Raw genomic sequence first — 26944 nt, forward strand, 5'->3', positions numbered from 1 at the left:
TCTGCCATTTTCGGGGGGGGGGGGAATGAGAATGTCATCTTGGCTCCTCGACGGGGGGGGGGGGGTTGAGCAGGCAACTTCAGAAGTCTCCCAGCGGCCTCCGTCTGCCACCTCCGCTCTGGGGACTCTGTCTGGAATGGGCCAGCCCAGGACGGTCTCTCTCCGCAGGAAGGCAGCGAGGAGAGCTAACCACCAGCAGCATGTCTGTCTGGAATGGGCCAGGACGGTCTCTCTCCGCAGGAAGGCAGCGAGGAGAGCTAACCACCAGCAGCATGTCTGTCTGGAATGGGCCAGGACGGTCTCTCTCCGCAGGAAGGCAGCGAGGAGAGCTAACCACCAGCAGCATGTCTGTCTGGAATGGGCCAGGACGGTCTCTCTCCGCAGGAAGGCAGAGAGGAGAGCTAACCACCAGCAGCATGTCTGTCTGGAATGGGCCAGGACGGTCTCTCTCCGCAGGAAGGCAGAGAGGAGAGCTAACCAGCAGCATGTCTGGCTGGCCTCCGCAGCTCAGGCCCGCGAGCAGCCGGGGCCAACACGGGGGGAGAGAGAGAGAGAGAGACGTGGACCCGAGTCAGTCGCAATAGTTAATATTTGCTGAGGCTCTTTAAGGTTAAAAAAGCAGACATCATCGAGTTGGATGCCTCGGTCCTTTCCCCTCTGAGAGTATCGGAGAGAGAGAGAGAGAGAGAGAGAGAGAGAGAGTCGGCGACGGCTGCAGTAGCAGCAGAGTTGGAGAGCTACAAACAAAAGACTAAAAGATGCAGATAGACGGAGAAGGAGGGAAGGATAGAGAGAGAGAGAGAGAGAGAGAGAGAGAAAAAAAAGTGTCGGATCAGAGAAGCAGATGTAAGAAACAAAGAAAGCCATTGTTTGGTCTGGAGATGCTTCACGTGTTTCTGGGCCAGAGGCCCGGGCTCCGCAGCTTACCTGTGCTTTGTGTGGCTCTGCGAGAGAATGGGACCAAAACAGAGCTGTCAGGCTGTATGAAAATATTATTATTTCCTAACATAAGATACCTGCTCTGTAACTGGCAGTGGTCTCGCTCATGCGAAAGGAACGGTATAATCAGGATTGCTGGCAGTTGATGCAGACTTCTTCAGCGGTCCTGTATGAGCGGGGCTTCGGGCCAGAGCCTGCCAACCGGGACCTCACGTCGCATCCAGGGAGCCAGGGTCCGCCTTGGCCTGCCTCTGTGGTCCAGGGAGCCAGGGGGTCCGCCTTGGCCTGCCTCTGTCATCCAGGGAGCCGAGGGTCCGCCTTGGCCTGCCTCTGTCATCCAGGGAGCCAGGGTCCGCCTTGGCCTGCCTCTGTCATCCAGGGAGCCAGGGGTCCGCCTTGGCCTGCCTCTGTCATCCAGGGAGCCAGGGTCCTGCCTTGGCCTGCCTCTGTCATCCAGGGAGCCAGGGTCCGCCTTGGCCTGCCTCTGTCATCCAGGGAGCCAGGGTCCGCCTTGGCCTGCCTCTGTGGTCCAGGGAGCCAGGGTCCGCCTTGGACCTGCCTCTGTCATCCAGGGAGCCAGGGTCCGCCTTGGCCTGCCTCTGTGGTCCAGGGAGCCAGGGTCCGCCTTGGACCTGCCTCTGTCATCCAGGGAGCCAGCGTCCGCCTTGGGCCTGCCTCTGTCATCCAGGGAGCCAGGGTCCGCCTTGGCCTGCCTCTGTCATCCAGGGAGCCAGGGTCCGCCTTGGCCTGCCTCTGTCATCCAGGGAGCCAGGGTCCGCCTTGGCCTGCCTCTGTGGTCCAGGGAGCCAGGGTCAGTCTTGGCCTGCCTCTGTGGTCCAGGGAGCCAGGGTCAGTCTTGGCCTGCCTCTGTGGTCCAGGGAGCCAGGGTCCGCCTTGGCCTGCCTCTGTCATCCTCCAGGGAGCCAGGGTCCGCCTTGGCCTGCCTCTGTCATCCAGGGAGCCAGGGTCCTGCCTTGGCCTGCCTCTGTCATCCGGGCGGAGACTTTGCCAGGGAGACTGGACATCATGAATGTGCCTTCACTGCTTAATCTAATGCCACTGGAGGAAGGCTTCTACTAGAGACACTGCTGCTGCTGTTTAGGCCCTGTGCTGCACTGGAGTATTACCGTATTGGTCCGAATATAATACCACCCTGATTATAATACCACCCTGATTATAAGACCACTCTGATTATAATACCACCCTGATTATAAGACCACTCTGATTATAATACCACCCTGATTATAAGACCACTCTGATTATAATACCACCCTGATTATAAGACCACTCTGATTATAAGACCACCCTGATTATAAGACCACCCTGATTATAAGACCACAGCATCCCCTCTAGCACCTAGTTTGACTGTGTTGTACAGACCACAGCATCCCTTCTAGCACCTAGTTTTACTGCGTTGTACAGACCACAGCATCCCTTCTAGCACCTAGTTTTACTGCGTTGTACAGACCACAGCATCCCCTCTAGCACCTAGTTTTACTGCGTTGTACAGACCACAGCATCCCCTCTAGCACCTAGTTTTACTGCGTTGTACAGACCACAGCATCCCTTCTAGTACCTAGTTTTACTGCGTTGTACAGACCACAGCATCCCCTCTAGCACCTAGTTTGACTGTGTTGTACAGACCACAGCATCCCCTCTAGCACCTAGTTTTACGGTACAGACCACAGCATCCCCTCTAGCACCTAGTTTTACTGTGCTGTACAGACCACAGCATCCCCTCTAGCACCTAGTTTTACTGTGCTGTACAGACCACAGCATCCCCTCTAGCACCTAGTTTTACGGTACAGACCACAGCATCCCCTCTAGCACCTAGTTTGACTGTGCTGTACAGACCACAGCATCCCCTCTAGCACCTAGTTGTACTGTGCTGTACAGACCACAGCATCCCTTCTAGCACCTCCAGAACCCTGGCCTGCCTCTGAGCCGGGGTTCACACTCTTTATAATAAGGCGCCACAGGATTTATTAGAGCGAAGCAGCTTTTTAATGTACATATTTCATCCTGACACAGTATAGACGTGCTGCCTATGATCACGCTGTGTTTTATACTTGTTTTATGACCGCACGCACGCTCGCACACATCAGGCACGCTAATTATATTTTGAGAGGCATGCTGTGTTTTGGAACAATCTTTGTTTGTGCGTTTTGTTTTGTCTGAACCGGATACAATACGTAGATTTATTTTCTTTTTGTTCTTGCTGTGGAAATATTTAAATTTGGATTTAAAAAATGTGATTGTATTGCACTGTACATATCTGTAGATACTATATCTATATCGGTACATACTGTATCCCTTACCTTCTCTTACTAGTTACTATATCTATATCTGTACATATCCCTTACCTTCTCTTACTAGTTACTATATAAAATCAAATCAAATTCATTCATGTAAGGCCCGGCAACACACGTTAATGTCCCCATGGGCCGGACACGTATTCCTTAAACAAGTCAAGAAGAAACATCACAATAAATCAAGAACAAAACAAAAAACACCATGAAATCCAAAATAAAATGTAAAATAAATAAATGCAGCACTCCCAGACATGCGAAGGTAAGGAAAAACTCACTAAAAACCTAGCAATAGGAAAAAAGCACACTTACCTTCTCTTACTATATCTATATCTGTACATATCCCTAACCTTCTCTTACTAGTGACGCTGCTGGCCAGTATGACTTACTACCATAGTGTCTTTATACCTGTATCACTGTACATATTAATACTACAACTCTGTACATACATCTGATTAGCACTATTACTCAGTAGTACTAATTTGTATATTTTATACCCAGTTTAATCACCTGTACATTGTACATTACTATTGCACTTTTACTGCTACATTTGCACACTTTGGTTGGATGCCAAACCTCTTTTCGTTGTACTGTAGTACTTGTGCTGCATGATGACAATACATCTAAATCTAACCTAATCTAATTCCGTGATTATGCATCTACTTTCAATGTTGAGAGTTAGTAGTTCAAGTCTTGTCGTGACTTTGGATTCCGCTACCGTCACGCTGACCTTTGCTCTGCTTAGTCTGCCTCTCTGGCAGAATGGTTGTCTGTTATAACGGCAGTGACTTAGTTGGGCATAGTTGTTCGTAGGGGTGGGAATCGCCAGAGACCTCACGATACGATACTATCGCCACGATACGATAGTATCGCGATACTAAATATATCGCGATACGCTGAGTATTGCGGGGACATTTTTTTAATTTATTTTTTTGGATCAAATTTAATTTATTACCTTTTTTCAACTGCAAAGTAAAACTTTTGTCAACATGTTTTATCTAATAAAATAAAGTTCAGTCTGTTCATCTCACTTCAATCATTTTTATTGCAGAACATGGTATTTTCTCAAGCAGACAGATGTAAACACTGTAATCTGTGTTGCATGTACCTGACAAACTGAACTGTTTGTATTACAGTCATATTCCAACTTAACTGAATGCACATGTGTGTGTGTGGACTACTGTACTATTACAGGTATTGAAATGAACAATGCAACTTCCTTATACAAAAAAAATATATATATTCTTTATTTTTTTATGAATAATTAAATATCGATACTTGGCGTCCCTGTATCGATACAGTATCGCCACGCAAAGTATTGCGATACTACTACGTATCGATTTTTTCCCCCACCCCTAGTTGTCCGTGTTTGAGTTCAGAGTCTTGAACCTCACTTCTCTCTCCCTGCAGTGATGAACTGCGCAAAGAGTCTCGCCAGTTGAAGAAGGACCTACAAGCCATAAAGCAGAGGAAAGAGGACAGCTTGAAACCTGCAGAGGACAAAGACAAGGAAGGTATGTCATCACCCTGTATTCCCCACCATAACCACCGATCGGTAACTAATATGCAACGTTGTTGTGCGCCAATTAGCTAATTGGCTTTTAAAACAGGGTTTGTCTCCGCTGCTTTTTTAACGTCGCTTCGTGATGTAATAGTCCCATCATCTTGTCTTCATTATTTACCTCGCAGAGCACTATAAGTGCGAGTCGGGGGTTTTCTAAGAGGGTGGTCTGTGCCTCGTTCTCCGCTAATGGACACTAAGACCATGCGGCAACCCTCTGATTTTGACAATTAGCTGCAGACGTCGTCTTTTTCTCCCCCCCCCCCCCCCCCGAAGGCTCTGCATTTTTGTGTGAAAGCTGGCGGGGGAAAACCGCGTGGGCAAACAAATAGCTGAGCGGCCCCCACGGTCGAACATCAAACCCCCCCCTGCGCACGTGTTTGTTCGTTACCAGTTTCTGCCCCAGTGTGACTCTGCACAATCTGCGCCGAAACCCCCCCTCGGTGTTCACCGCAGCACCGGCGGCCCTCGCGGCCCCCTCATGAGGCGGCCAGGCTGCGGGTTTGTTGTCGGCACGCCGTCCCATGTTGAAACACATTTCTGGTAATTATAAAAACCACCCTCTGGCTAGAGGTCCGCCCGAGTATATGGCTGCGAGCTTCTGGGCCGTGTGTACATTGTGGAGCAACAAAACAAATGGACCGTGGGGGCCGTTGTGGGTTTGGCAGATGCCCGGGCTAACCGTGGGATTACCCACCAGCCAAAGCCTATTGAAGTCCATGAGGTGCCTTTTGTCTCCGAGACACTGTTTATGTCTCTGTGAGACACTGTTTTGGTCTCTGTAACTTCTGATGCCTCTAGAATCCTTTTCAAATAAAGCGTCAACGCACCACTTATGGCTCGCAGCTGTGTAGCTGTGAAGGATTTCAGCTAAATTAGCAGACTTTAAAATTGTTTAGTTAATTTTACGTTTGATATTTAACATGGCTAACCTGAATGTCTTACAAATCAACATTGTATTTAGTATCTCTAGTAATTCAAGTTCTTTCAGTTTTATTTGAATAACGTTTAGCTGGGGTTCTCTTCATCGCAAATGGAAGATATCGGAGTCGTTAATGTAATTGCCCCACGTTGATACACGTAAGAACTACTGGCATTTGCCGCTCCTCCTGTCCCACGATGCATTAAACCCCTGCTGTTATTGAGGTTATACTAGAATCCTTTGGTTTATGTGTCTCTCCGGGAGCTTAAGCGAGAGGCAGGAGTCTCTTTAAACAGTCCTCCCATTACATGTCTGTATTGGAAAAGCTGGTTCATTCCGCTGGATGGAATTCTTCGATGTCGCGGGCCGACGGCCTCGGCACGGGAGCCGGGTGTCTGTTTAAATGCTGCGATTCCCAAACGTCGACTCAGGCAGAAGTATGGGGGACCCTGATGTAAACAAGACAAACGTCTTTCTCTGGTCTGCATCCCCTTAACAATTGTGTGTATTGAGCCGTACTGTATTGTACCCATTCTGCAATCTGTTAAAAAAAGTTTTCATTCATTCATTCATTCATTCATTCATTTATTCATTTATTCATTCATTCATTCATTCACACACTATGGCGGACTGCGTTTTCGACAGCGTTATTTTTTTGGTCCCTCCGCTCTGCAGTAAACTCAAAATACATTTGGTCTCCCTTCCCATGTTATCCAATCAGGAGAGAGAACCCTAGATGTTTGTACTTATTTCAAGACATCTTGCAGAGCCAAATTAGCTTACTGCACTGGTAGATTATTTGAGGGACTGGCAGACCCATGTTATTGACCAGCTAATCTACATCAGTGATGGCTGTCGGAGTGTAGAGCTATTATTTTAACAGACAAAAAAATACCACTTACAGAACCTTTTAACTCATTCACGGCAGACCACGACTATAGTCTGGTTATCTCGCCAACCGCTGAGTGCCAGAACCAGAGTATAGTCGGGTTTTTGATCGTTTTCATCGTTTTTTCTTTAATTCGATTTTCTTTACTCTATACAGTCTCACGGACCTTGGTGTATCATTGGGACTCATTCTGAGACGCCGAGAGTGCAATGCTGGCCGAATCCTGCTAGGTGGCAGTATCGCCCACCCTTTTAAACCTTATTTCACACTGTCCAGTGTTTCCCACAGGATTTTGTGAGACTGTGGTGGGTGAACCTCGGCCCCTCTAGGGGGGTCCGGGGGCATGTGTTTCCAATTCTTCCCTCCCCTGTCTTGAACGTTGCTAGACTATGCCTCCCACTGGTCGGCTGTAGTGAGGATAGAAGCCTTGCATCACGTGTCCCCTCCGGTACACGAGGAGGCAGCCTGTCGCATCTTTTCACCGCAACAGCTCGAACTCTCAGTGGCGACGAGTACCGCGATACTTCCTGTTTCCGCCATACCGGCGTCACCCAACCCACCTGTAGGAGTCGCTGTCCACAACGTCCAATCCCCACCCACCGGCTTTCCCACCCTCTAACACTGCCACTTGTGTTAGTATGACGGCAGGCTGGGGTGTCTCAAGGACCAGAGCATACATACAGAAATTAAGCAAAAGTGGTTACCTGTGTTGAACTGGTTTATTTTTTAGAAAATAAAAAAAATATACTGGATTACTATTACGACTACTACCACTGCCAAAAGATTATTATTATTATTATTTTTTAATTATTTTTTGTTCATTATAAAACGGTGGCGGGACTAATTAGACTGTGGTGGGCCGCCACAGTCTAGGTAATTAATGGGAAACACTGCTGTGTGTTACATTATATATAGTCCGGGCAGAGAATTTGGACCCAGGCAAGTGAATCGCTTCATCCAAGCACTTTGGAACACATTCAGCACACTTCATGCATATTTTGTGCCATTTCATGTCAGGGACCCGATGGACATCAATACTGGTGATACCTCCTAGTAAAGGTAAGGACTATATGACATCAATCCTACTTTGATCCAACAATGATTTCACATCGATCGCAACGATCAACGTATGTAGTATTCAAAACGTATGCCATTGCTGACGATCAGAGCATGAAAAAAACATAATACCTATTATATACCTTTGATTTGGAAACAGTAGCATATCCATACACTGGTAATCGCGATGACGTTGCGATCACTTGGAATTATTCTTTTTGGAATACCTTCTGGTAGAGTGAGTTATTATTCTATTTTATTCGTTGTGGTAATAACCCGTACTTTTTTAAGAGAAAGTAGAGAGAGTTATTATTCTATTTTGGTCGTCGTAATAATAACCCATATTTTTTTAAGAGAAAGTAGAGAGAGTTATTATTCAAGGTAAGGTATATTCTATGTCTATTTTACCGAACCTGAAACGTGTTTTTCTAACGATCACAGTTCTGTGTTTCACCGGACGTAAAACATGCTCGGCAAACACGATCACAGTTTTGAGTTAAAACGACCCCCCCCCCCCCCCGCCCTCCTTGCTGATTTTGTGAAGGTACATATGTACATGTTATATACCTTTTGATTTGGGAGTATTTGGGGGTTCAGGGAATCAACCAGAACGATTCTGGCTTATTGCACATGTATGATCTATGAAAAAAGACTGGATTATCTTGGAAATGCGCGATGTTTAGCGTGTAATAAACTACAAACTACAGTGTGTAGAAACTAAATATTTTTTCCATGTTGCACTACAAGTAGTGTCTGTCAAATGAGCCACACCATTGTCTCCACAGCTATAATACAGAACACACACACAGCTTTGCAAACATAGTGAAACACCGCAGAAACAACTATTTTAAGCTGGCCATCTAGCGGTAGAGATGGATAGAACGGCTGGCTCAGAAAGTGTTAAAGCTTAAACCAGCCTCCAACTTACCTCTTACCTCTGACCTCTCGATGAAGGTCAGCCTCTGGTCGCAGTTCATTGAAAGGCTTCTGAAGCTCTTCAGGTTTGTGCCCTACTTTCTTGAGGGGATTAGCCCAGAGTAGACTTGAGCTTTGCACAGGGAAAGCCATGACCACCTTCCTAGAGTCTACTCTGATACTATTCACAGACAAAAAAAGACTGAGGTTTCATTCTGCTCATTATCATTTAGCCTACAGTCAAACATTTTAAGGTCATACGATTAGATTAGATTCAAATGTATTGTCATCATACAGCCAAGTACAGTACAATGAAAAGAGGTTTGGCATCCAACCAGAGTGCAAATGTAATGGTAAAGTATAATAGTAATATACAGGTGATTAAACTGGCACTACGGTAGTGACACTATGGTAGTAAGTCTGGCCAGCAGCGTAACTAGTAAGAGTAGGTAAGGGATATGTACAGATATAGATATCTACAGATATGTAACAAAGGATTATATGCAGGTATGTACAGACAGATGTGGATATATATATATATATATATATATATATATATATATATATATATATATATATATATACAGCATTATTGTACATGCTATCATATATGGGTTATATATGCAGGTGTATAAGTAGGTATATAGAAGGATGATATTCAGAGACAGATATGGATATATATATATGCTGTAAATATAAATACTAGTTAGGGTTAGATTAAAGGGGAACTATCTTACTATTTCTTTCACTATTTGGGCAATTTTACACAATTCCTGTGAGTCTATGGAACACATCTGTATGTTTTTTTTCCAAAAAATGCATTGTTCAAGTACTGTAGAGCATCAGTTTCTGCCCTTCAAGATTCCAAGCTGTTTTTGGCTGGGAATGCGCTTTGAGTGACAGTCACCCACTGCACTGCACTGGCAGATACCTTTTGGGAGAGAGAGAGAGAGAGAGATAGAGAGGGACTAATTAATTTCGCCACAGGGGGGGGGGGGGGGGGGCATAATCCCACGGGACAATGCATTGGTAACTTGTTTCAAATGACAATATATACCCCTGTGAATATTATTTCACGGATCGGAATAGGCGTGGGAGCGTGCGCTATGATATTTTGCAACAGCTTGACGTGATACAGCGAGTGCTGATACGAGAGAGAGCGAGAGAGAACGAGGGAGAGAGAGCGATAGAGAGGGAGAGAGCGAGAGACACAGAGAGAGATAGAGAGGGAGAGAGGAGAGATCGCTCCGAGACGAGTCGCACCGTATGAGAGCCTCTCTCTCCCTCTCTCTATCTGTCTGTCTCTCCCTCTCTCTCTTTTTCTCTCTTTTGAGGAAGTGTCAGTGACAGGGAAACCGCTTCTGCATTATTCCCACTCGCTCCGCAAATTGTTGATTGTGGGCGGTGGCTACAACCACAGAAGGAGCTGAGGTATGCAGATCAGAATTCGTACACGTCACAGATACGCTAAATTCAGAATGGCTTGGTTTAGTGGGGGAGGATCTTGTCACAACTGAACGGGAGGAATCCACCTGAATGAGAATTTCACACCTAGTCAGTGTTGGTACAGAATCATAGACAGCAGAGTTACTAATAAAGCCAGTTAAAAAATGCATTCTTGAAAAAGAGGAATGAAAATAATAATAACTTTATTTGTATAGCACTTTTCATAGAGAGGTTGCAGTTCAAAGTGCTTCACAACAGTAAAAAATACATGCATAAGCGAGCATAAAAAAGATAGACCGGTAGCAAGGTATGGTAAATCACAGTGTTTCACATTAGGATCTAGCATCCCAATAGGCTCTCTGCTTACAGTTTTCAGTAATACAAATAATAAAAATAGTTTAAAATGATTCAGTTTAAAAATACTCTAAAAATTATAAAATAGAACGGACATACAACAGGGTATTTAACATACAACAGCAGTGCATCAGTAAGAAGTAAAAAGTGTGATAAAATAGTTACAGTAGGAGGTAGTCAGATAAAATGTGCATAGAACCGACACATGAATTTGATAGGCAGTGGATATTCAATATGAAAAATTATAGTGATTTAAAAATATTCCTTTATTGATCCCCTTGAGGAAATTCGGCATCATAGCAGTACGGGGGAGGGGAGGTACAGGTATATAGGCAGGGTAATAGTAGAAAGACATTATATGCAAGAAAATCTGATCTGAATATAAAAATATGAGGAAAATATAAACAGTTAACAGTGTAAACAATATAATTAACTCTGAATATAAAAACATGAGAAAAATAAACGGTGTAAACAAAGGTGCAGATGAGGGTCTGCTTATATTATACGTTACAATAAATATAGGCAATAAAGATTTAACCAACTCCCATCATCAGTCACTTCACACATCCTAGGAGAGTGGCCCTCAACATGCGGTCGGGTCCACAGCACCAATGTAACAGTTGATACTTAATACTAGCAAGGACTGCATGTCTCTGGAGCCATGTGCGCACCAGCATGACGTACGGCCAACTGTGGATAGAGCTAAATCCAAAGCACATGCCTAAATTAGCCCTCGTCTGCTCCCTTTGTGTTAATTTTTCTCATATTTCTATATTCAGAGTTTTTTTTTTAAAGATTTCTTTTTTAGCGTTTATCGCTTTTTACTACCGGGCAGTCTAGTAGAGAGAGAGAGAGAGAGAGAGAGAGGAAGAACGGGGGACAGAGTGGGGGGAAGACATTCGGCAAATGACGCCGGGTCGGGGAATCGAACCCGGGTCGGCCGTGCCGCGACGCAGCGCGTTACATGGTTCGCCACTTGGGCGCCCCTCTATATTCAGAGTTAATTATATTGTTTACACTGTTTATATTTCTCATATTTTTATATTCAGATCTAATTCTATCGTCTATATCTATGTCTTTCTACTATTACCCTGCCCATACCTGTACCTCCCCTTACCTTTTAGGTAACAGTGTGGTTAAGGTTAGGGTTAGTTTTAGGTAACAGTGTGGTTAGTGTTAGGGTTAGTTTTAGGTCCAAAGCACACGCCTAAATTAGCCCTTGTCACACACCGGACTACACACCGGACTACACACCGGCTACACACCGGACTACACACCGGCTACACACCGGCTACACACCGGACTACACACCGGACTACACACCGGCTACACACCGGCTACACACCGGCTACACACCGGCTACACACCGGCTACACACCGGACTACACACCGGCTACACACCGGACACACACCGGACTACACACCGACTACACACCGGCTACACACCGGACACACACCGGACTACACACCGGCTACACACCGGCTACACACCAGCTACACACCGGCTACACACCGGACTACACACCGGACTACACACCGGCTACACACCAGCTACACACCGGCTACACACCGGCTACACACTGGACTACACACCGGCTACACACCAGCTACACTGGACTACACACCGGCTACACACCAGCTACACACCGGCTACACACCGGACTACACACCGGCTACACACCAGCTACACACTGGACTACACACCGGCTACACACCGGCTACACACCGGCTACACACCGGACTACACACCGGCTACACACCGGGCTACACACCGGCTAAACACCGGCTACACACCGGGCTACACACCGGCTAAACACCGGCTACACACCGGCTAAACACCGGCTACACACCGGCTACACACGGCTAAACACCGGCTACACACCGGACTACACACCGGCTACACACCGGGCTAAACACCGGCTACACACCGGACTACACACCGGGCTACACACCGGGCTAAACACCGGCTACACACCGGCTACACACGGCTAAACACCGGCTACACACCGGACTACACACCGGCTACACACCGGACTACACACCGGCTACACACCGGACTACACACCGGACACACACCGGCTACACACCGGCTACACACCGGTTACACACCGGACTACACACGGCTAAACACCGGCCACACACCGGCTACACACCGGCTACACACGGCGTTGTACTCGGTCACAAAAGCACATTCCTTGTCCCGCTTGCAAAAAAGTCGTCTCCCGGCCCGCCATATGCCTGGCACACCACCCGGTGAAAAGCCAATTGTCTCTTTCAGAACTCGCCCGATGGTAGAGCTAAAAGAGACATTTGTACCCTTTCTTGAGTTATTATTTTCAACAGACATCTCTTCAATTTTCAAGACATAAATTATAGTATGTTCCTCCGCTCTGGTTTTCTCTTTCTTGGCATAACGGTTGGTTTTCGGAGCCAAAAATAAGAGAGACACGCTAAAAACACTGTCCGTTTTGTACCCACCCTGAATGATGTGGCAACATTCTTTCTACCACTCAGATATATTTATACAGGTTATGCCTGTGGGCTTTGGGTGTTTTATTTCAATGGCGCCTTGTCAGTCAAATTGTTGATTTTTTTTTAAGAAAGTGTATTAACAAAGAGCGATCTTTGAAGCATCCGCTTAGTCGTGCGATTAGGTTGCTGTTTTCTCCCTTCGTTGTGCAATCTCACAGCTTTCTGATAAATGACTCTGGTCAACCTGGACAACCTGACATCAGTTTTACATTTACATTTAGTAATTTTATCCGAAGCGACAACAACAAGTACAACAAGTCAGCAGGAAGGGAAGGGTACAACTCTGGCAGCTAAGGGTCAGTAAGATTGTTCGTCAAACAGTGTTGAACTTGAGTGCATATTAGCGTACTAGGTAGTAATATAGGCAAGGTAGATAGTAATATAGACATATTAGCACAGTAGGTAGTAATCTAGGCAAGGTAGACTGTAATATAGACATATTAGCATAGTAGGTAGTAATATAGGCAAGGTAGATAGTAATATAGACATATTAGCATAGTAGGTAGTAATATAGGCATGGTAGATAGTAATATAGACATATAATCTTAGAATCGATTACAATCGCAATTTTAATGTGTGCAGTAAGCAGTTTGGCCAAAATAGAATATGTGATTTGACAAGCCGTTCTGATGAGTATTTTGACTTGCACGTCTGAATGAATGGAAGTTGATGGCCATTTTGTATTTTCATGCTGAATTTCTGCGCCACACACGTTACAAAAATCGTTGTGGAATACACATTTTCTGTGGGATTTTTATAAACTTTGGACCTGTACTACATAAGACTTCAGGCTATGGAACCGTTATATTTTCCAGCTCCTACCTCTCAGCTGGAACTTAAAAACAGGCATCTGGCAACCAGTAAACAGACATGTGAGTACACAAAACGTTTACTTCAGTGTGTTCAAACCTCTGTTACTCTATTTCATTAGCACTCAAAGTGATTTTTCTTTATTGTTTAAGAAAACGGAAAGGTGATTGGTTTTAGAGACCTACAGTACTACTACTACTGTACTCTAACTGTAAAGAGTAACTCTTGAATGTTTCTGTACTGGAGGTGTACAGTAGTTCAATAGGCCAGTGGTTCCCAAAGTCGGGGTCGCGACCCAAAGGTGGGCCGCGAGCAGCCACGGATGGGCCGCGAGATGATTTAAAAAAAATTAAAAAAAATTAAAAAAAATTTATTTTTTAATTTTTTGTTTTTTAATTTTTAATTTTTTAATTTTAATTTTTTTTGTCAGGCCACTGAACTTAGAAGCAGGCCAGGACAGTGTTTCTAGTTGTATTCTAAAATTCTATTCTATTGTATTCTAAAATGTGACTATATGGTTTTATATTAACTTAATAAATAAACAAAAACGAAAAATCTACTTATTTCAACGAACATTTCAAACTAAATAACAGATTATGCACATAAAACGCTGAAAACAACCGAAGCAACAATAGTATTTTAATGAGGCTATTATTATTATCATTATTATTTTGCAACAAGTTAGCCCTCTCATAAATAGCACATATAAATGAATAACTAACTTGAACTAACTTAATATTATTGAAGTGATATTTGGCTTAAAAAATCGGTCACATGACAAAAAAAAAAAAAAAAAAAAAACCAGACGATGTGCATTGGGCCGCGGCTCTCTGACGCCTTATTTTCTGGGCCCCGGCCTGAAAAGTTTGGGAACCCCTGCAATAGGCGACCCTGAAAGGATTATTTTTCTAGAAGAGCAACACTAGCCAAAACATAAGCATTGTATGCATAAAAGGGGCAAAAGCTAAAGTTAAGTGACTGTTACTTTTGTAGCAGTAGTTCAATGTCACTGCCTTTTTTGTTAGGCCTATTTGTTGGCTACAACTTTGCCACCACTTAATACATAAAATGTCTAAAATCTGGCACTTTTTGGGAATAAAATATCCTGTTAATTTAAAGCTTGGTGTATTGTTTTTATTTACCTATAGTCCATTCATGCTGAGTGAATCAGTTACCCCAGCCACATTTGTGTATTCAAAATTGTTTTGGGAATTAACTGATAGAAAATTAATCAAATTGAATCATGGTCAAATTAAGAGATGTCATGATGCATTGATTTGAATCGTTGCCTGAAGAATCGTAATCTAATCTAATCATTGTGGGGTAAAATATTTACACCCCTAGTAGATAGTAATATAGACATATTAGCATAGTAGGTAGTAATATAGGCAAGGTAGATAGTAATATAGACATATTAGCATAGTAGGTAGTAATATAGGCAAGGTAGATAGTAATATAGACATATTAGCATAGGTAGTAATATAGGCAAGGTACAGTAGATAGTAATATAGACATATTAGCATAGTATGTAGTAATATAGGCAAGATAGATAGTAATATAGACATATTAGCATAGTAGGTAGTAATATAGGCACGGTAGATAGTAATATAGACATATTAGCATAGTAGGTAGTAATATAGGCACGGTAGATAGTAATATAGACATATTAGCATAGTAGGTAGTAATATAGGCAAGATAGATTACTTAGTAGCAAAGTGCATGATAGGAAAAGATTAGGATATGAATCCTTTTGCATACATGTTTTCCTTTTTCATTTCAGATATTGATAAAGTCGGCACAGAGTTGCTTGTCATTTTGATCCATTATATATTTTGCCACTATATCCAGCGTAGTAGTCTTTTCCAACCATGAATCCCGGGCGATCTGAATAACGTAAGTATTAGCACGGGGGTGACAGTGACGGATTTAGGTTAGTGGGCGTCGGCCTTTAAAACCCACAACCTCAAATATTTCCGACGTTTCCCCCGGTGATCGATGACGACCAATAACGACGCCTCGGCCCTCCGGGGGCCGCGCCCCCTCTTTGACAGAGGAGGAGGGAAAGAAAAAAGCGCGGATCGGCGAAAAAAAGGGGGTGAAAAGGCGACCTCCTCCCCAAAAGGCAGAGGGCCTTTGTGGTCCCACAACAGGGCCTCGGTTGCCACGACATCGGCGGCGTGATTTGTAGCTCGCCCGGGCCCAGGTGACAGGAGAGGGGAGGAATGTAGTTAGAATGGCCATCAAACTCAAAGATAGTACTTAGTGACAACAGCTGGAGAAGGTGAGGTGTGTTCCCCGTGTAAGACCCCCAGGGCGTCATCACTCAGCACCCTGCATGTCCCGGGCTGCACAGGAGAAGGTGGATGGAGGAGATGGAAAGAGATCACTTCTTGCTCTCGTAAATCAATGGGGGAGGGGGGGGGGGGGGGGGATTTGCACCCCGAGCAGACTTCCGCGTTGACTGCGGGGATGTGTGTGTGTGTGTGTGTGGGGTGGGGGTTAGAGAGGACTGTGTTAAGGGGATTCCAGTGATTGCTCAAAATTTGGAGTATTCACTGCTTAAATGCCTTGTGAAACACAAGAGTAATTGCATGGTTTCCTGCGACTTAAATGATAGCCATCCACCACAAATAGCCGCGGGACTTACGTTTTTTTTGTTACTCAATTAAGTACCTCCTGAGGTGAACTTAAAAAATGTTCCCTAACATTTCAGCCCGTTCTGTCGGAGCCAATAGTATTATTTTATGACTATTGAAGGGGGTCATGGAAGTCCTCGTTGGGAGAGAGCTGGTGGACCGGGGTCATACTAGTTATAGCACTACTTCACACCAAATATACCACACCGGTTCAAAGTCATCCGAATACTTTACCCTAGTTGTTACAAGTGAAGAATACGTAATTGTTACTTAACACTTGTACAAAGGACATACTATGGCTAAGGTGCTTGGTTATTATAATGTTCATTTCCTCATCATTTGTTTTAACCCTTCACTGCCAGAAGGTTCTGTAGTGTGGTAGTGAATAGTGATAGTGAAAGGGTTAACCTTCTGTAGTGTGGTAGTGAAAGGGTTTAACCTTCTGTAGTGTGGTAGTGAAACATGTATCGGAGGGGACATGTGATGGGCTTCTATCCTCCCTACGACCGCCCAGTGGGGGGCACATGTGAGCAACGATCAGGATAGGGGAGGGAGAATTGGCACGAGAGGAAAATTGGGATGGGAGAAAGAATCACAGAGAAAGGAGGAGAAAAAGTAGGTAAAAAAAAAAAAGATTATTATCGATATCGAACGATATGAAAAATGGTATCGTGATATATCGTGATAACATTTTTGGCCATATGGCCCAAGCCCTACACTGATCCATCCGCTACGGATAGTCAGCTTCCTCCTGATTCCCACTGGAGTCATAGATCCATGAAGACGATCCCATCCCCGCTCCCCCCTTAATCAAAATTAATACAGCCATTGGTTAAAGTGATTCAAGTAGTTTCACAGTCCATATGACCAGGTACATTGGTTTGGCAATAACTACATAAGCATAAACGTTGGCCCTGCGCTGAGCCAACCACCCGGGCATCTCGATAACGTTGTTTACAATTAAACATCAACGCCATCACTGTAACTAACTACTCCTAATTAACAGTTCAGTAACCATGAACATAGGGGCTTGATGCCAAAACGTTCCCGATCTTTCACAATCATTACGTCATCCTGAGATAACAACACCGCTAGCGGTGTCCAATACAATTATACTATAAAAAGATAAATGAAACAGTATGGCAATGTAATTTAGGCTCCTGATCTCATGACCAGGCACATTGGTTTGCGAGCATAAACCTAAGCATACACATGAACATAAACGATGGCCCTTCCTTGAGCCAACCGCATAGCCCCTCAGCAGATAGTGCATAAGATCCCCCAGCATCAGGAACAAACATATATACACGCAGAGCACATAAGTGCTCCCCGCCCATACACCATGAACATGATGTACATGTACTTTTATTTTATTTTGTATTTGTTATATTATTTTTATTTTTATTAAATTATAATGTCAAATATTGTAAGGAAGGGGCAGGGCTTGATACGTTGTTTTACTTCCCCCTGTTCCTTCTCGAACACTTATTGTATGGAAATAGTCTGACTATTTACCTTTTTGTTTTTTTAAACTTGTTTTATGTTTCTATGTTCGAGACAAATAAAAATCAAATCAAATCAAAATCAAATGATCAAGCTACTCATACGTTAATTTGATATGTAATTGCGATCCGATGGCGGTATTTCCATCCGTCTACTGTCTGGAAATGACAAGATGTCCCCTTCGCCCAGGAATCCCACCCACCACCACAGTCGGTCATCTGATAACGTTTTACAATTTAACATCAAAACCATAATTGTAATAAGTTACTCCCAAGTTAACCGTTCAGTGTCCTGAACATAGGGCTTGCTGCCCAAATGTTCCCGATATCTCATAAACATTGCGTCAACCTGAGCTAACATCACTGCAAGCGGTGTCCAAGTTAGTTAGGCTACATAACGCTAGCTAAGGAGCTAGAGTGAGCCAGATGCAATACAGTGTGTCAATTCAAGCACATGTCTGGCTATCTTAAATGAGCACCAGGTTATGATGGTCAATTAGCTTATGTACACCAAGCCTAGCTTAGCCTAGCATGACAGAAGTTCAAGGTTGTTAGCCAACCTAGCTCCTCAGCACGGCCATAGCCAGTTCCATACCCATATTCTATATTATAGCTATGGATACAATACTATGGTCATTTGACAGTGACTTTCTTCCGGTCAAGATGCAAAAAAGAGATAATTTTTCCATGCATACATTTGCACGTTATACCGTGGTGAATATAAGTATGTTTTTAGATCGGCCTTTTACATTTACAGGAATAGCCTTATGCTTGTATTATACTATAACCGTTGCCGTTCCTTGCCTGGACCCGCTATTATTCTCAAATCAAATCTATATCATAGGTATTATGTTTCATCATGAATGCATGAAAGGAGAGGGGGGGGTCGTTTTTTGATGCTTTGATCGCCACCAACAGCATACGTTGTGGACTAACGTTACACACACACGTTCGGATCGAGGTGAAGACATGCTTGGATCAACGCAAGATTGGTATCATATAGCCCTTACCTTGACTAGTATGTACCCCAAAAAGAATATTCCAATTATCTGATCGCTATTCCAAGTATTGATGTCCATCGTGTCGCCAACATAATCCACCACACATCATGCATCGGGAGCATTTGACTCTTCTCAATCCGACCGTTATAACCGCAACCCTTGCAGGGAAAAAAGAAAACGACACGGAGACATTAGATCAACGCACAGGCCAAGATACAAGGTTTCAAAGGGTGCTCGATACCGCCGTCTAGCTGGATGCAGCCGGTATTGCACTTTGGCGACCTCACACTCATTCCCTATGTAACACCAGGCTCCCTGGATGGATAATGAATAAAAATATCGAAAAAAAAGGAAAAACGACCCAGAAACGTGTTAACACGTGTTTGGCACTCAACGGTTGGGGCCCAGAAACGTGTTAACACCCAAAGTGTTAAAAAGTCTTAAAAGGTCTTACTGTAAATTCATAATTCTCAATTTAAGGCATTAAAAGGTATTAAAAAGTCTTATTTGCACAGGTATAGATTTATTTTTTATTTTTATTACAAATAATTGGGGGGGGGGGGGGCATCCCAGCTGACGGGAGATGAAATAATATTAAATATATGAAATGTTTTTGTATTGTTGTTTTCCGCGTGGCTACTGGGAGCTTGGTGCGTCTGGCGAGAGCTTGTATGGAACGTGCAAGAATAAAAATGTCTTAAAGTGCAGTCACCAGTTAGTTCAGTGTCACTATGTGTTTTATCTTTTTTGCTAGTATGGTATTACATTTAGCTCTAAATGGTATTAAAAAAGGTCTTAAAACGTCAAGCGTTTGACATGTATTCTACTTATTTCAATTTTCATTTTAAGAGTAGGAATCTGACGTAACTTGGGCGCATGACATGTATTCACCTTAGTGTACCGAGCACCATTTACAAACATTACGTTTGTGCTGTTCTAATAGCGGACATGTTTAAACTGTTGCCACAAAATGACCAAATTGAATACGTGAATGTTTGGAACCTTGTTGTGGGTATTTTCAGTTCATGACCAACCTACTGTGTACTGTAGAGAGTTGTTGTGTGAACCTGGTTAACTTAAGCCTTTGAATAGAGATGGCTTCATGCCAGGCACACTTTTAACACATATTTATGGCATAATTTATGATCTATGATTGTATAGTATTTTCCTGGCAATACCAATATGTAAGTACCGGTAGAAGGAAAGTCCACGTGTATTCTACCTACCTCATCATACTATAGTTTATGCATATAACTGTGTGATAGCAATATATGTACAATAGTGCTGTATATACCGTATATATACATTTATATATTTATATTTACCACATATATATAGATACATATATATATATCTGTCTGAATATACAGTACTTGCATATAATCCTATATACCTACTTATACACCTGCATACTGTATAACCCATATAATTCTGCATGTACAATAATGCTGTATATACCATATATATATATTTATTCTTACCATGTATATATATCTATCCACATCTGTCTGTACATGCCTGCATATAATCCTTTTTACATATCTGTAGACTAGATACTATAACTACTATATCTGTACATATCCCTTACCTACTCTTACTAGTTACGCTGTTGGCCAGTATGACTTACTATCATAATGTCTTTATACCTGTATCACTGTACACATTAATACTACAACTCTGTACATACATCTGATTAGCACTATTTACTCAGTAGTACGAATTAATATATTTTATACCCAGTTTAATCACCTGTACGTTGTATATTGCTGTTGCACTTTACTGTTACATTTGCACTCTGGTTGGATGCCAAATGTATTGTACTGTACTTGTGCCGCATCATGATGACAATACACTTGGATCTAATCGAATCTAAACATCGCTCAAGGAGATAGGTGTTGACCTACAGTGAGTTGTCGCTCGTACACGCCGGCCCTGGGAAGAACCCCGCTCCGCTCCCGAGCAGCTCTCTGCTGAGACAATGCTCCAGTGTAGGGCTGCAACGATTAGTCGACATAATCGACGATGTCGATTATAAAAAATCGTTGACGAGGAATTGTTGCGTCGATTAGTCGTTTAAAAAAAATATTATTATTTATTTATTTATTCTTTTTTCTTTTTGCACTACCTATCTTTGTGAAAGTGGCTTCTCAGCTCTGGTCCAGCTGAAGACTTCTTAGCTTAACATAACAGACCGACAGTAAGTTTGGGGGAACTATTGGGATAACTGGGGATGTTGTTTCAAGAGTCTCAAAGTCTGGGGTGATGGTAGACAAAGCAACTCTGAGGTCATGCTCAATGTCCAATCTGTTCCTCTGCTCTGTCTTCAGCTGGACCAGAGCTGACTAATCGAAAAAATAATCGACAGATTAGTCGACTACCAAAATAGTCATTAGTTGCAGCCCTACTCCAGTGTTCAGGCCCGGCAGCATAAGGGCCCGTGTCGACCGGGGACGTTTTATGAGTTGTCAGCTCCTTTCTGTCATTCATTTCTTCTATGCTACAGACGCGACAGGCGCGCTCCTTTTCCCAGCGCCGCGCCTCGCGTTTTTAACGCCCTCGGCGGCTGGCGTTTTGGGGGGCGGAGCGGCGCTCCCAGCGCCTAAAGTTGAAACTACCGTAATTCCTCTAATAGTAACCCCGGCTTGTATTTGTTTCAACTGTAGCGGGTACCAGGCTTGTATTAGGAGGAGGCATGTATAAGAGAGAGGCCTATATTTCAAATTTTCAAACGGATCATAATGAATAAATCAACATTTTGTGTCAGTTTGAACCCAGTAAAATGTACTGGGTTCATTTATTGAAACCAAGTACTGTATGAAATAGTAAACAGTGCAATTACAGGTGGTCGCTGGTCATTTCAACGTTTTCAAAGTGAAATCAAGTAACTAGCTCAGTATGCAGCTCAGTATATTAGTAACCCGGCTTGTATTAGGAGGCCGGCTTATAATTGCTTAGCTCAAGAGCGCACCCGGCCATTAATAGAGACCCGGCTTGTATTTGAGACCCGGTTACTATTAGAGGAATTACGGTAGTTCAACTTTTGGAGAGGAGCGCCGCTCATCAAGGTAACTTTTTTCGCGACCGACCAATCGACATCGAGCAAGTGGCGGAGCCGCCGCGGCAGTCGCGAGAGACACAGGAAAACGCTCTGAGCTTCTTTTTTTTTTTGCTTTTCAAATCGGTCCGTCTTGGGAAAAAAAACGTCCCCGGTGGACACAAAGCCCAACACGGCAACGCTCCAGTGTTCAACTTCAGGCCCGGCAGCGCTCCAGTGTTCAACTTCAGGCCCGGCAGCGCTCCAGTGTTCAGGCCCGGCAGCAGCACCATAACACGGCAGCGCGGACAGGACAGGACAGGCACTGGAGCTCTGCGTTACGACGTCATCTGTTCGGTCCCACCGAGTGTGTCGACGAGGCCTGGCTGGTCCAGCGAAGCCGTCCCGTGGGACTCACCGTGTGACCTCACGGTTGTCGGGTGGGGGTGGGGGGGGGGGGGGGGGGGGGGGGGCGAGGCAGACCACTCTCACCGTCTGGCCCTCTGTGACTTCTCTCTCGTGTGTCTGAGGAGCCGGGAGGAGATTTGTGGAAGCGGGTTAACACCTTCAGACACCGGCGGCAACACGCTGATTGTGTGTCTCCTTTCATTTGTCATGGCGTAGGGGGGGGGAGGGGGATGGGCGTAGGGGGGGGGGGACTCCTACTGGGGCCGTTGATGTCGGCGAACACTGCGACGGGGAGTAAACTCCCAACGCTGAGAGACGCACTCGCATACAGACACACACACACACACACACACACACACACACAGACAGTAGTACACATACACACAGACAGACACACACACACACACAGGGGGGATATTTATAACATTTCTTTAGCCAGCTTGTGCTTTTAAACCCACCACACACACACACACACACACACACACACACACACACACACACACACACACACACAGACACACACACATACACAGAGACAGAGGAGGGGATATTTATAACATGTCTTTAGCCAGCTTGTGCTTTTAAACCCACCACACACACACAGATACACACACATACACAGACACATACACACACTCGCATACAGTATACACACACACACACACACACACACACACACACACACACACACACACACACACACACACATCCAGTACACACACACACACACATACATACATACACACACACACAATACACAGACACACATACATACACGTACACACACACACACGCAGTCTTCATGCCATGCCTCTTCACATATTGCTCTAGTTTACACCCCCCCCCCTCTTCATTTTAGACCATGATGCTTCCGTGTAAAAGGAGCACTTTGTATTCTAAGGTTCTGCAGGAATGTGTGTAGAATGTGACCTGGTCCAGAGGGGAAGGCTTTGAACCGTGAACTGTAACCGCACTTCATTCACTCCTCTCCTGGTGACCAGTGTCTTTTATCTCTACCTGCCCTGCCGTTAATCAACTTCTCAGGACGTGCAGGCCGGCCGGCCGCCCCCCCGACGTCTCTGTTTCCGTTTAGTTCTGTCTCACCTCGGCCTCGGCCGGCGATCCATTACATAAGAGGCGCGGGTATCGCCTGGCGATGTGGGTCAGGTGTCAGGGCGTGCGGAGGGGGGTGCTGGACCACTCTCCTCTCTTTTCTCCTCTCTTCCTCCTCCTCTCCGCTCTTTTTCTCTTGTCTCTTCGTCCTCCTCTCCTCTCTTCCTCCGCTCCTCTCCTCTCTTTCTCCTCTCTTCCTCCTCCTCCTCCTCTCTTCCTCTTGTCCCTTTCTTCCTCCTCTCTTCCTCCTCCTCTCTTCCCTATCTTCCTCCTCCTCTCCTCTCCTCCCTTCCTCCTCTCTTTCTCCTCTCTTTCTCCTCTCTTCCTCCTCCTCTCCTCTCCTCTCTTCCTCCTCTCTTCCTCCTCTGCTCCTCTCTTCCTCCTCCTCTCCTCTCTTTCTCCTCTCTTCCTCTCTTTCTCCTCTCCTCCCTTCCTCTTCCTCTCCTCTCCTCTCTTCCTCATCTGCTCCTCCTCTCTTCCTCCTCCTCTTCTCTCTTCCTCCTCTGCTCCTCTCTTTCTCATCCTCTCCTCTCTTCCTCATCCTCTCCTCTCTTCCTCCTCCTTTCTTCCGCCTCTCCTCTCTGCCTCCTCCTCTCTTCCTCCTCTCCTCTCATCTCTTCCTCCTCCTCTCCTCTCTTCCTCCTCATCTCCCCTCCTCTCTTCCTCCTCTCCTCTCTTCCTCCTCTGCTCCTCTCCTCTCTTCCTCCTCTCCTCTCTTCCTACTCTCCTCTCCTCCTCCTCTCCTTTCTTCATCTTCCTCTCCTCTTCCTCCTCTCTTCCTCCTATCCGCTCTTCCTCCTCCTCTCCTCTTCCTCCCCCTCTCTTCCTCCTCTCCTCTCTTCCCCTCTCTTCCTCCTCTTCCTCCTCCTCTCCTCTCTTCCTCCTCCCCTCCTCTCTTCCTCCTCTCCTCTCTTCCTCCTCCTCTCCTCCTCTGCTCCTCTCCTTTCTTCCTCTCCTCTCTTCCTTCTCCTTTCCTCTTCCTCCTCTCCTCTGCTCCTCTCCTTTCTTCCTCTTCCTCTCCTCTTCCTCCTCTCATCTCTTCCTCCTCTCCGCTCCTCTCTTCTTCCTCCTCTCCTCTCCTGTCTTCCTCCTCTCCTGTCTTCCTACTCACCTCCTCTCCTCCTCTCTTCCTTCTCATCTCCTCTCTTCCTCCTCTCCTCTCCTCTCTCGCTGTCCCCCGTCGGGCATGGACTCATAGCGTGTGTGGGGGGGGGGGGCATGAGAAGGAGGAGGACAGTCCTGGTATTGACACGTCTCCCATCAGGCATGGCGGCAACAGTCACAGCTTGACAAGCCTCCCTCCCTTTTATCTTTGCTCTCTGATCGCGTTCCGCCCATTCTGTTGAAGTGCTCATCCGTCAGTTGCTTGAAATGATGTGAGGCGGTGGTATTTCTCCTCCCGCTGATGCATGCGAGAGGACTGTGTGTGTGTGTGTGTGCGTGTGTGTGTGTCTGTGTGTATATTTCTCTACATCATTTGTGGAACAGATGTGGACTGCTCCGCCCATTGGATGATGATGATGATGATGGTGGTGGTGGTGAAGAATGTCAAAATAAAAGCCCCCCCCCCCCCCCCGCTCATGAATGCAGATTATAATGATTGATTGATTGATTTTGGATCTCTTTTAGCCCATTGGCTAATGTTCCGAGAGTCCATTTAAAAGCATTTACATGACATTAAATGAACATTTACAAAAACATTTAAATATACAATCATTCATACACAATACGTCCATACATCATTTTGACACTCGTATATCACACGTACACCTCCGATCTGGCAACATAGACCTCAAGAGAAGTTATTGGTAATGAGTTCCATGATTGAACAGTTCTGAAAATGACAGTTCTTCTTCCCATTTCAGTTTTTATTCTCATATAAAACATGTTGTGTTTGTCTCGTATTCTTGTGTTTACTTGATGTTCATCGCCTACTAAAAACACTTTGTTCTTAATACAAACCGGCTCCAAATGTCTGAATTCCCGAAATGAATGAATGTCCCACGTGTTTCCACCGCTGTGCTCCAGTCCATCCTATCCCAGCATGCAGTTCACTGACCCCCCTTTCAAAACCACACCCGAACACCGCTCTTAACACCTTGTTCTGTGTGATTTGCACTCCAGTCTCTCCCCGTATCTCATAGTTGCATTACCCCACGCTGCACAGCAATAATTAATATGACTGTAGATTAGACTATGAGATATTACATTAAGAGTTTCTTTAGATAGGGGGCGGCTGGGTGGCACAGCCGACATTGCGCTCGTCACCAACGCAAGAGACACCGGGTTCGAATCCGGCTGTCGGCGTCGCCTCCGGCTTGGGCCGGCCGTCATACTGGCTCAATTGGCAGAGTTAGCGGGTGGAAGTCGATGGGTGGTAATCTGGACGTTGTGGACAGCGACTCCTACAGGTCGGTTGGGGGACGCCTGCACAGCAGAGACAGGAAATAACGGGGGGTAGTGTGAGCCTCCCACACGTTACACCTCGCCAATGAGAGTCCGCGCTGGCAGGTGAAAAGATGTGACAGGCTGCCTCCTCGTGTATCGGAGGGAACACGTGATGCAAGGCCTCTATCCTCCCTACAACCGGCCAGTGGGGGGCATATGCGAGCAACGTTCAAGACAGGGGAGGGGAGAATTGGCACAGCGAAATTGGGATGGGAGAAAAATTGAAAAAGAGGAGAAAAAGTGGATAAAAAAAAATAGTTTCTTTAGATATTTCTTTAGTGGGGCGACAGTGGCTAAGGAGGTTCCCGGTTCGATTCCCGGGCAGCGTGTCGAAGTGTCCTTGAGCAAGACACTTAACCCCCTAACTGCTCCCGATGAGCAGGTTGGCACCTTGCATGGTCGCCTCCGCCGTCGGTGTGTGAATGTGTGAGTGAATGGGTGAAATGTGAGGAACAAAATTGTAAAGTGCTTTGGATAAAAGCTGCTATATAAATGCACCATTTACCTTTTAGATAAAAACCCTGCAATTCGTCCCACCATTCATGCCATTTCCACGACTCTTTTAGAAAGATCTGTAATATGAGAAGGCATGTTATAATAAAGGTCATCGTTTACTACCTAGAGCGGCTACATTGTTCCCCAGCGTCAGACCCGTGTCGTCTACAAACGTTGTTTCAGCTGCGGCGTCGAGACGAGGACCACGACTGCGAGAGTGCGACTGTTTCCAAAATAGAATAGAATAGAAGTACTTTATTGATCCTGAGGGAAATTCAGCACTACAGATCGCTCACAATAAACATTTAGGTAGTAAAAAAAATCTAAAATCACAATAAGAATAAAAATACAGTCCGGGATATACATTCTAATTAAAATATGTATATATACAGCCAAACATATACAGTAATACAGTCAAATGTACAGTAAAAGGTCAGAAGTCAGAAAGTCCAGGAAGATATGCCAGAGTTTGTACTGTCCGCTCCTCTCCTCTCTTCCTCCTCCTCTCCTCTCTTTCTCCTCTCTTCCTCCTCCTCTCCTCTCCTCTCTTCCTCTTGTCCCTTTCTTCCTCCTC

At 45.0% G+C, this 26944-nt stretch overlaps 1 protein-coding gene across 1 annotated transcript in view; it reads left to right on the forward strand.

Annotated features, from left to right (window-relative positions):
* The window catches only part of cwc27 (CWC27 spliceosome associated cyclophilin), a 102203-nt gene that overhangs the window by 47200 nt on the left and 28059 nt on the right, over nt 1-26944 (forward strand). Inside the window, exon 11 of the mRNA XM_084325383.1 lies at nt 4659-4762. Within this exon, the coding sequence (XP_084181509.1) occupies nt 4659-4762 (104 nt within the window). The remainder of the gene's footprint in view (nt 1-4658; nt 4763-26944) is intronic.

This window comes from Notolepis coatsorum, assembly GCF_963971535.1.
Source record: "Notolepis coatsorum genome assembly, chromosome: 11".
Taxonomy (NCBI): domain Eukaryota; kingdom Metazoa; phylum Chordata; class Actinopteri; order Aulopiformes; family Paralepididae; genus Notolepis; species Notolepis coatsorum.